This window comes from Pterocles gutturalis, unplaced genomic scaffold (assembly GCF_000699245.1).
Source record: "Pterocles gutturalis isolate BGI_N339 unplaced genomic scaffold, ASM69924v1 scaffold17858, whole genome shotgun sequence".
NCBI lineage: Eukaryota > Metazoa > Chordata > Aves > Pterocliformes > Pteroclidae > Pterocles > Pterocles gutturalis.
Genome location: NW_010125955.1, coordinates 1 through 12,155, shown reverse-complemented (window position 1 = coordinate 12,155; position 12,155 = coordinate 1). Strand labels below are relative to the sequence as shown.

The 12,155-nt window shown below is 39.2% G+C and overlaps 1 protein-coding gene across 1 annotated transcript in view; it reads right to left on the bottom strand.

Moving 5' to 3' along the window:
- ERGIC2 (ERGIC and golgi 2) overlaps positions 1-10,015 on the bottom strand; it is a 19,405-nt gene extending 9,390 nt beyond the window's left edge. The window contains exons 1-7 of the mRNA XM_010078795.1: positions 9,870-10,015; positions 6,919-7,027; positions 4,880-4,926; positions 3,772-3,842; positions 2,431-2,471; positions 1,560-1,661; positions 1,048-1,143 (exon numbers count right to left, since the gene is read on the bottom strand). Of these exons, the coding sequence (XP_010077097.1) occupies positions 1,048-1,143; positions 1,560-1,661; positions 2,431-2,471; positions 3,772-3,842; positions 4,880-4,926; positions 6,919-7,027; positions 9,870-9,975 (572 nt within the window). The 5' untranslated portion in view covers positions 9,976-10,015. The remainder of the gene's footprint in view (positions 1-1,047; positions 1,144-1,559; positions 1,662-2,430; positions 2,472-3,771; positions 3,843-4,879; positions 4,927-6,918; positions 7,028-9,869) is intronic.
- Between the last annotated feature and the right edge of the window lie 2,140 nt (positions 10,016-12,155).

Below are 12,155 nucleotides of genomic sequence, written 5' to 3'. Positions count from 1 at the left end.
CAGGAAACATTCCCTACTTAGCTTAAGGTAAATCCCTACCAAATGCATGTAAGTTTTGGACAAACAGGTGGTGGAGAAAGACAATGAGATCAGTCAAGATAGGACTACAACAAATAACCAGGCAATAAGGTACAAAGGCAGCCAGGGAGAAAAGCCATTAAAAAGAAACTGAAGAAAGAGCAACTGAACAGAAGTACAAACATAATGATGAGCAAAAGGAAGCAAAGGAAAGCAAAAGATTATTCAGGGTTGCAGAACTAGAGACAAGAAGAGAGAAGTAATGGCAATACAGATGAAAAACTGAAATAATAAGCTCTGAAAATGGCCTAAGAAGTTGGACATCTAGGGGCAAATCAGAGAGGTGCTACAAGGTCAGACAGAAGCAACATTTGGAGAAATATCCACACAAAGACAGCAGCTGAAATTACGTGTGGATAGAGAGTGCAGATGGCATACTAAGATCTCTGGTGGCAGAGGTGGCAGGAAGACAAGTGAGGACAGCAGAGCTGGAGAGCACAGAGAAAAGTTAACACAAGTTTGTATGCAGTGTATGTAAGCTAATACCACTGCCGAAGCATATCAGAAAGTCCTCAAATCGTGATGAGCTGGCATTTAGCTCCCTAACTATGGTTCTATAACTATAGTACCTCAGCACTGGAATAGCACGTATCTACACTGCGTACTAACAGAAAGGAGAAGTTCGGACAGGCCAAAAGAACGGAGGCAAGTAGAAGCAGTTCACTCCATGTCATACGCTTACAGAGGACCTATTTTCAAGAGTTCTCATCCTGTAAGACACCAGAATTCATAACCTCTACATTGCATGTAACAATGCACTGCACTGTTTTAGTAACTTACAAAGAATTTTTTTAACTGTGCAAGAAAAGATACCACATGGAAAATAGTACCAAGCGTGTGTATGGGAAGGTTAATAAAAACCAGTCATGAACTCAAAAGTGCAAAAGCATACACACACATATACGTGCATGCACTATATATAATGTAAAACTCAATTTTTTTTTTTTTCAGGAATTGAACAGAACATACTTGCCCACAGTTATGTGAAAGTTCCCTGCCACTTTATTGACATAGAGATGACCATGAATTCTGCATGCATCTGGAGACTGTAATGAATTATCTTCCCTGTTTAAACAGAAACATAAAGAGTACGTGGTCTATCATGTAAAAAAAAAAAAAAAAAAAAGACTCTCGTTTAGTATTGCTTTGGCATTACTAATTCACATTAGGAAGGAAGCATCAGATAAAATGAACTAAAAAGGGGTGTGTGTGTCTGTATTATGTACACATATATACCTATGAATACAAACAGAAAACCTGGAAACCTTCTCCAGATTGGAAACCTCAGTTTTCATAAAACAGTTCTCCAAAGCAAGTATCAAGTATAATATTTTAAAATGCAATAAAAAGCAGTAAGGTCTTATTTTCTTACAACCTTATCTTCTAAAAAAAAATAATCATAACCACAATAAAATGTGCAGTCTAATTAAATAGGGCAGGGGGAGGGGGGAATGATGACACAAAATCTCAATTTTTCTTACCGTGGTGGCAGTGCTGTAGAAGCACCTTTAAAAGCACTTTTGAATATCACATCTTGAAGAGAGTGTTCTTCCTGCAGCCTACTCTGAATTAGCTGCAGCATCCTAAAGATTACACAGACAACTGTGAAAGCATGCAACAGTAAAACGAAAAATAACTTCACAATTAATTATCAGCTTCAGTTGCAGGTTACAAATTGATAAGTTAGCAAGGTTCATGTCAGTATTAAAGTGTAATATTAATTTTGAGAATGACATTTTATGTAGAGCTTAATGCTCTGGTGTTCACAGCAGCATGATACCAAAATACCCTAACTAGCCAGATTCACAAATAAGCTTTAGGTTCTATTACAAGACTATCAGTATACCGATCGCACATATAACCAAGCTATTGCAGTTTAAATGATAAACAGTGTGTCAATGTAGTTATATGTAAGACTCAAACTCATTTGCTTTCGCAGGAACGAGCCAATTTTTTACTATGGTTCAGCTTTGACATTTAGGTATCAAGCTATCTGCGTTACGCATCTGAACCCATAATTAAAACTTGTGCTACCAAGCATTCATTTGGAAACATAAGTTGCATGAGTCCATACATCTTGGCTTGTAACTGCATGACCCAATTCCACAATTAAGTCCAAAGTCATTTTTTTCCGTAACAGGGACCTCCAATGATGAGAAAAGCAAAGTAAATGAATATCTTTTCACAGGTTTGCATTCTTAAATTACAAGCAGGAGCTGTTAGACTCAAGACACAGTTCTGTCCTGTGACTTTGGTGTACCTCAAAGTCACTTCCAGTACAAACAACGTGTACCTCAAAGTCACTTCCAGTACAAACAACGTGAACCCCAGGCATGCATCTCAGTGCTTTACCTTTGCCATTCTTTTTGTTGTGGGCTGAGATCAAATACTACCTGAAATAAAAATAACATATCTAATAAAACATGCAGGAAGCACTGAAGTTTCATCCATGAAACCCAGAAGAGAATTAGGATGTGGGAAGGGGTGGGGAATTCTAATCAACTTCAGACTTGGTACCACATACTGGAGTCTATGAAAGGACTTTGCACTTTAAATAATACATTTAGTGTTCAAGTATGGAAATTTCTGTCCCTCCCTCCCCGAATTATTCCCTTGTTTGCATTCATAACTTTCATTTCTTTTCCTAAAGCTCTCGTAACTTGAGCCAGCAGTCTCTGTCCTTCTAGCCTTTGACTAACATGGGCTAGAAGAAGCAGTGAGTGGCAATTTAATTCTAAGTGATGTAACTGACATGCATGGGTTTGATGCAAACAGCAATGAAACGAGCAGAGGAGCAACCTCCAGGTCAGCTGCTAGCATGCAGCAGCTACAGCAGTGCAGAGATGACTGTCCAAACAAAAAGAGGAAATGTTGCAAGGAGAACAAACAAACAAAACCGAGCTCCTTCCCCTTCCCGAGCACATCCTCCCATTCAGCCACCTCCTCCGGCTCACACACGAGTAGAAATTTGGACAAAACTCTTATAATTTGGAATATGGTTCAGTTACTAGAGAATGTAATAATTACAGCAGGAAGTTGCATTCTCTAATAGGTTTTGTGTAAATGATAAATTACTTTCAAACAGCGTAATTACTTCAAAGTTTATTGCATTATGCAAGCAAAACTGCTTTAAGAGGATAGACTTACACAGTTCCAGAGCCTTCAGTTCACAACCCAGAAACTAAAAGGATACTAACTCAATTTACAATCTTTAACACCATTCCATATTATAAGGACATCATGGTGACTTTCTACCCCTTCTGAGAATCGTAGTATTCTTCTAGTCAAAAAGCAGTCACATCAGGTAGTAACTCGGGTAGAGCTCAGGTAGTTTTCCTTCCATATCAAATACTGTTAGCATTTATCCCTAGAACTTGCACATGTAAAAACAACTAGCTGTAGAAATCAGTAGCTTGTTAAGAAGCACTGATGTGGGAGTTTGCTGTATTTAAGTCGGCTGTATTTGCAGAGAATGAACAGGCAGAAATCCCAATGGTAGCTTTTTTTCTCCAGCAGATTCCTGGGCTAAGTGCTGCAGATCTCACTCAAGGATCAGACAATACTTGAGGAGGTTCTGTGCAGCCCAACTGTGGGGAAAAAAAAACCCCAAGCAAGCAAACCAGCCCAGCAGTGCTTTGCACCAAGTAAAGAGCAATTTTTCTGTTTTAAATAAAAAGGTAAGAATCAACTTACTGGTTCATAGATTAGCCCGTCTGCAGAGGAGACCATTGTTTCTGCTAAATCCAGAACATCAGCCCCCACGTCTATTTTAAACAGGGAGAAAAATATTGTCATACAGACGATCATAAAAAAACAAACAAAAAATTCATGTTGAAACTGAGTTTCACAGTACTGTGGTAAGCTTGCAGTATAAGTTACAGTTCCTTCAGCCTATCTAATCTGCAACATGAACTGATGCAGAGTGACAGATATAAACTCTTCGTTATCTGCAATACTGATGTGACACCTACAGAGATGTTGTATGAACCACATATACAAGCTTTCTAGGATCTGTTATGCATAAATACTTCTGTCTCATAAGCACTGAATCCAAACCAAGACTAGTCAAAACAGAAGATAAAGTTTTGTTTATTTCTTGAATTAAAAAAAAAAAAAAATCTGAAATTTCAAAATGTTTTATGCTAACTGGAAAATAATTGAAAAATATTACAATAAATTTTAAGAGCAAGAATGGATGACTTGTGAATTAATACTTGTGAGACAAACACAAATTGTATGGTACTCATGTATCATACAATTACTGCAAGGTTTAAGCTAGCCAAAAAAGTAAGTCTTGGAGATTTTCCTGCATTCCTGGTAGAAGTAGTATTCTCTCAGTCCAGGACAAACAAAATCAGTCCATACAAATAATGGTTCATTACCTAAAGGATGTCAAAACAATAGTAAGCACTGCCTTTAAATGGGAACACATCACTACATTCATCAGGATGATGAAATTACCTGACGGTTCCAGTATTGTTAAACAGTAGACCAGGTTAATATTTGCCAGCTTCATAAACAAATAAAATTGCTGCTGAGCTGTGTCTCACAAGGAGATTTTAAAATCTTACAGCTAAAAAGAGACTGGAACAACAGATCCTTTTTTTTTTTTTTTTTTGCTGATAGACAAAGCAAAGTTCTGTGAGAGGCAAATATGCCACCAAGATCATTACATGCCATCAAGATCAGAAGAAATCTCACTGTTAGAATATTTTGAACAATATCCAACTACATTGCAAGTAAATGCATACTCTGAAGAGCCTTTAAAGCGTTTCAGAACTTTCACTGATGGGATACTTACATTGACACCTCATGGCGACTGTAATATCAATATTGATTCTTAACTTACTGGAAAGAAAAAAAAAAGGCAAAAGCTAGTAAGTAACACTGAGTATAATTATCAAGAGATATTTGACTAGAATTCTCAGGTTACTTGCAGGAACACAAACAAAATTTACACCAGTAAATACAAACTTAAGTTGTTCAAAATTTGGGTGAACCAAGATGAACATTTCATTATTAAAGCACTTGTTGGTGTGGTTGTGGTTGTCCCACTTGTAACTTAAGAGATAAAAGCATCAGACTTTCCAGTTGAATTTTACTATGAAACTCTTAACAGATTTTTTTGGAACTATTACTGACCCGAGAGTTTGTCAGACTCTTATTAAGAATATATACTTTTCAATATTTTACACATTTGTTTTCACACAATTACAACAGTGCAATAAATTCCACAGAAGGCAGTGGATCAGGACAATGTAGGAGTTATAAATCTAAAACTGAGTAAATATTTGAGCACCTTCCTCCTGTTTTTTCCTTAAGACAGGCCATTGTATTTCCAGTCCTAATCAGAATTCCTCAGGACAGTGACATTCAGGATCAGGCTGAGAAGTGGGTAAAAACAGTTCCCAGAAAATGCTGCCATGTCATAAAGATCATTGTCTTTGCTAGCACTGCTTCTGGAAAAAGCTCTTTTCTCAAAAATGCACCCATATTATAATAGCAAAATGCCTCATGCATTAAAATCTTTATCCTGAATGTTTCCATAACAAGGGGCGGTGAAACTTAGTTCTTCCCATCAGGGAAAAAAATGAAGCCAACACCCGAAGAAACTCCATCACACAAGAAGTCTTGATTGTGTGGCATTCCCCAATATTTTGGGCATTACCTATTATTTTTCATGTTAGTTTCATGAAAGTCATTTGAATTACAATGACTAAATCTCCTCACTATAGTCATAAGGTCCTATCACCTTCAGGGAGCTGTTTCTGGGAACTCAGCCGACCACAAACAAATCACATAAGCAAGGGATTCAACATTGGCTCAACTGGGTATCAGGCATGATCACTAGACAGGAGAAAAGCAGCTAAAGTGATACCAATCTCCATTGGTTTAAACTGTCAAGAACCACAGGCTGACTGATTAGCCCACAATCAAACTGCAAAATCTGCAGCAGGACATCTTTCAAGTCCCATAATAGTCTCTTAACCACTAGACTATCCTTCCTGTGTGATAGCTTCACTAGTTTAGAACTTGCTTTAGCAAAGACCTAAATGTGAAACTCCCATCTGTCTGAATGGATATATTTTAACTTGCATTTCTGATGAATCTCCCTTAAATTTCTTTTTTTTTTTCATTACAGAAACCTTTGTTTTTTCTGACATACAAGACATCCAATAAATATACATATCTTTAGCTTGTTACCACAGCAATTAGTCAAGCACCTTTTGAAGTTATTTCAGTTCCAGACACGTGATATTTAAAGGTGTTCAACACACAATCTCCATTAATTTCCCATTAACTCATGGGTGCCTGACATCACCTCAGGAAGAAAGGCAAAGGCAGCCCAGGCAAGCACATGAAACCAACCGCAAACGTACCTTCAGCTGATCTCGGGGGCTGTAACTAGAGACAAGATCAGTAGCAACCTCTAGATAACGCAATTAAGGTTCACCTCCAGCAGCACAAAGTATAATGGCAATACACTAACTGCATAACCTAGAGTAAGCATCGTGCAAATGTGGTGGCTTTACGTAGCTGATGTGGAGTTACACACTACAATGTCCTCTGACCTGTTACTAAAGAATTCCTCAGGGGACTCCTTTACCAACAAGCCTATGCTATTTTGACTTCTTCATTGAAGAAATCTCAATTTCTCTTCTTTATAGATTCCAGAAAAGAAAAAACTCAATCAACAAAAGAAAAATCAAGTCCCTTTAATATTTCTTTTTTAATTTAAATCACAAATTGCTTGCAAGTCACACGAACATTTTAAATCCATTCTTTCCTGAAATGCAGATAACTTAAATTTTAAAAGGAATTACAATGACTAAAACTTACCTAGTAAAATCCTTGTCTACTTCATATTCATATTTCATCCATGTATCCCGATACACCGTGAACTCCATTATAGTCAGGAAGGCTATCGTTGTAAATGCTATCAGAGAAACTGAGTGATCCAAAAAAAAAAAAGTTTACATTGTGAGAAATATTATTCAGAAACATAAGCAGAACAAAATTCTAACATTCCCGAATATGAGCATTACAAGCATAATACTGGTATCTTTGATTTACAAATATATAAGCTGCTCTTAGAAAAATGTTTTCATATCTACAGTATTTGTTTTTACATAGGAGGGGAAAAGAACAAATCCTACCTCTGCACCAAGAAAGAACTTTTTATATTAAGTACAGTCCAATACTAGAATGATGGGGAGGCTGTGAAATCCCTATACGGACGATTTAAGAACAGGCTAGATCCTCCTCCACACATAAAACAAAATGCCCACAAATCACTGTCAGGGATGGTCTAGGCAAACTCAATCCTAAATTCAAGCATGGAAGGAGAAGGTGCGCCTTGAAGTCCCTTCAAGCCTCCACTTGTCTACACCCTAAGTTTTTATAACCAATTTTTTATATCTAGTTTTAGAGTCAAGAAGCTAGCAGATAAGAGAAATAATATGCATTATATGCACTGTCCAGTTAGAAAAAGATACCCTTATTATATTATTTGTGTATAGCTGCACAGCCAGGACTCCCACCCCAGTATTTCAAACAATTCTTGATCTGGTGATAAGCAACACGTAGCTACCCATTCTACCAACAGCTAAGTGAAGTACTGATTTGAAATTATTTTTAGGAAGAAAACTAATTGGTATATTTTAATGGTATATGTGCCTCACTTATCTCGAAAGCACCCTATTCATCACACTTGTGAAGCTGTACTGCAAAGGGAAGATCATCCTGCTGCACATAGTCAGAAAAGTAGTAACAGCTGCACAGAAGCACCTGCCATGCCCCTTTTATTAAAACATGGCTTTTGTTAAGAAAAACTTCAGTTACGGAGCACAGTAGTGACTCGTACAGCTTATTGACACTATATGTTTTCCATCTGCTTCTGTGGAGTATTTCTATGGGGTCTGTGAAGGGCAACTTGAGACAAACAAGGCCGTTGTTGATAGGCTTCGATTCACTACCCAGTGGTCTACAGCCCAGAGGTGGCAGCAGCTGAATAAGAGCACTGTCCTACGGGATCAGAAAGAAACCACTGCCTGCAGCATTGACTGCTGCATCGATCAGCAACTTTTCAAGTTCCAGCTTTCAGATGAAGCTATGTAATGATCATACAAATGAAAACCTTCATGTCAACGCATACTGTGAAAGCAGATGCACTAATCAGTTAATTATTCTATCAATTTCCTTCTGAAGCCCAGGAGGCCACACTCACCCCAGCTATGTGACAGGAAAGCTGGAGCCATACTGTCTATCCAAAGCCACAAGGAAACAATCAGAGCTGCAGCTGCTTCTGAGTAATTCTGAGCAAAGGCATTTGTGGATCTGAACAGGAAAATGAAGTCTTGCAGAATTTCCAAAGACAGATCCTCTTTTCTGAAGGCTCTCCCAGCACCAGAGCTGGAGTCTCAGCCTGTCTGAGAGATCAGTACTTCTTCTGCAATGGGTTTTAAGGCCTTGAAAGTCCAAGAATAGAGTCTTGGTATGTTTTGCATCCCTGTCACATCAGCAAGTAAGACTGGCACTTTAATCCTGAATTAAACAGGAATACTATATTCAAATTTCACAACGGCATAGAATAAGACAATCCTATGTTGCGATTTACGAGGTTACTGGGATAAACCAAAGAACGCTAAAGTTACTTCTGGTGTTGAGAAATCCTTAAGGCATCCTTCACCAAAGTAAAGTTCTCATGAAGGATAGTGCTATACTACAGAAAATTAATTTTTAAGCATTTATTTTTTTCGGCAAATTACAAAAGAAAAACAACTCACTTGCTTTCTCAAGAACTGGGACTACCATTAACAGAGAGTTATTTCATCAGCTCTTAGAGATTATTTTATGTATAATAATCCTTTTAATTATTAACAGCGCAACTCAGGAAACACACCGATGTAATACAGAGTCTTGTGATATTTACTTCTACACTACAAGTGGCTTAATGACTTCAAAGGCTTATCTGTAGATTGCAATCACTTCTTGTACTTTTTATTCAACTGAGTTTCAGACATGAGAGAGATTTTTGTCCTGTATTTCAAACTAACTGTTAGCAGTTTCCTATCTAACCACAATTCCAACAGTCCAACAGATGAAAGCTACCTCTAACCCAACCCAATTTACAGGCACAATTTTTGTTCATATACCTATAGAAAAGGTACTTCTTACAGCTTTTTGAGAGCAGCTCAAGTGACTAACAAGGACAGTACAAGCACATGCCCTGGAGTCAAGTGTTTAGTTCTTCAAAGGGTTTCCTTACTCTTAAAATCAACTACACCTTAAAGACAAAAAGCTTCAGAAAGCTGCTCTTCATCCTGATGCTTAACTTAGCCAGCTCTTAGGCACCTCTGGAGAACGTTTTTCCTCTTTTATGAAAGCATAGAGCTGAATCTCACAGCCTCACCCAGAAACCTGACACAAAGAAAAGGGCTTAGTGAAATAACAAACAAAGTTTTAGTACAGCCTTGGCATAATGCACTTCCAGTTGTAACTGGTTAGAAGTTTCTACAGTGAACCTTTACATTGGTTTGAGTCTCACTAGTTCTACACAAAAATCTCCCTTGAGATGAGTGATGAATGCATCTATGTGAATACAATACTATGTCTTACTTGAAGGAGATGAGCTCCGTTAGCCCACAAAAAGAAATCAATAAACCAATTTTGGCTGGTTTCAAATGAACGCAGATGCCTGTCTTCCTCCTATTGAAGTTTCTATACCCAGAGCATGCTAGTCTGAGCTAACAGCCAACATGAATCACATCAGCATCTCAGTTAAGGCCTACCTGTGCCTCCACTCGCTGAAGTCTCCAAATAGCTTTCAGGAACCTTTGGAAAGGCATCCAATTCTTTCATCAAATTCAAGGTCTTCTTCCGATTCAGTCGCCTCATCTTCAGCACACTCCTCCACTTCCTCCTTCATATATTCCCTCTGATTTAAGAATAAATTGTTGTGATTAAAAGACACAAGCATTATTGCTCAAACCAACTGGCTATGTTTATAAAGCAATAATAAGGTGATTAAAACCCAAGAAATATGTTTTCAGCAAACACATTCTAGACAACTGGATGGTCACTCTTGCTCCAAGAAAACTGTTAAAATTGGCCTGTACACTGACGCTTACATTCCAGGCACATCCAGCACATTCACCATCTAATTACTATGATCAAACTCTTTCTCAATTCAATTCTTATTGGTATTGGATATACTGGATTTTAAATTAAAGAAAAATAACTCAGTCCTAAAGTAAACTTGCTAAACAGACCTGACAATGCATGGAAGTCACTGACTTAATAGGGAATATGTCCTAGGCTGCATAAACTTGGGAGGATGTCAAATTGCTCTGGGCTCCTATATTCAGCCAATGTGGACACATGCAACATGCTAAAGGAAAAAAAAAAAAATGTGCATTTCTCATTCTTACAGCTGTAGAATTTTATGGTCACAACAAAATTAGCATGTTTTCCCGCTATAAAAATGCCCCCCAAAGCAAATTAAGTATCTGATCCTAGCTCCATCCTTCAGAATCCTTTTTGTCCATGACATGATCTCTGCTCTGCTTGGAACTGTTGATACAGTAAGTAGCAGGACGCTGAGAGAAGGAGCCTGCACATGAAATACTGTCTTAAACTGTTTCCAAATCATACAAATATGCTCACAACCCTGTCCCACCAATATGCTGCGTGTTTTAACAAGCTGGCACTGCTGTTTTCCTTCTGAGGAAATGCTGCACTTTGCCCAGAATTTCTTAAGCTATGGAAACCATAACGCATTTACTGTATTCTGAGCATACATCATATTATCATCCCCTATTCAAAGGCACGAAGGCAGGCAAGCGAATTTACACTGCCAACATGCGAGACACTCCTCATCGTCGTCTTGTAGAAAAATCTGTTAACTCATCTCCCCTGTTCCAAGAGCAAGTCAAGCCTCCAGCATGGCCTAGTGAAATGACTCAAGAGCTATTCCCTACTCAGCCCCTCCCTGGCGCTGAGCAGGCTTCACACTGTGCAATAACAAAGCAACAGGCCTTACTGGGAATGGAGGTTCACACGTGGAGAATCACAGTCTATGCCTGCAATTTCCTCACTACACAAATCCGCTTCAGACCTCAGTGAGGAGATACAGACTCTGCACCTGGGGGGAGCATCACTCACATCAGCCTGCAGGGACCAACAAAAAGATACTGCCCGTGGTGCAGCGGATTCAAAGAAATCACAGTTAAAGTGGGCAGAGAAGATGGGTGCTGGAACAGAAGTTTGGTTACACAGAATCCAAAAAGACCCCAACAAACCTCAGGGAAGCAAGGTCCTGTCCTTACTACAGTACGTAACTGTGTTTTAAAGAATCTTCCCAACTCCACTCAGAGTACCTTAAGGAAAAGTTGGAAAACTTCGGTGCACAGATAGGGCAAAGCAGCTGTTTGGACTGAATGACTGGAGCCACAACATCTGTTAGCACAGGGGAAACGCTGGCCGGGGCTGCCTGCTCTCCTACACAGGCAGCACTGAAGCCAGCCGAGCACCGCTTCATTCCATCACGTGTGCAGGAGCACACTGTAAACAGGTACGAGATAGACTTAAAAGAACTGAGAGCACTTTACTAAGAAACTTTCCAAATCATTTTGCATCCACGGGTACAGGGATGTTTTGTAATCTATCTAGAAGCATCCCACTGGTTCATTCGTTTCTTTAATCCCAAATATACTGTGTCACTTTCTGTTACAAACCGAGACAACTGGCACCTTCCTCGCACCTTCCTCCCTGCCCATCTCAGCACACGCACCTCAGAAACACCAAGAATAAAACCGGGAATCCACTGCTAGGAAAGCAACGCGTTACGAGCCCAGGAGCCAACCGCGTTAAAGACAATTATTGTTACAAGCTACAAAACACTCCCAAGCACAGTGCAAGCGCTACTCGAGACCAGCGGGCCCGCTCAAAGCCACCCGCAACCCAGACCCACCCCAGGGCTCGGGCCGTTTCCCCTACTCGGGCAACTTGGAAGCGAAGCCGTTACCGGCGCCGGTCCCCGTCTGAACACCCACCTCCGCACCCACGGAGCGGACCCA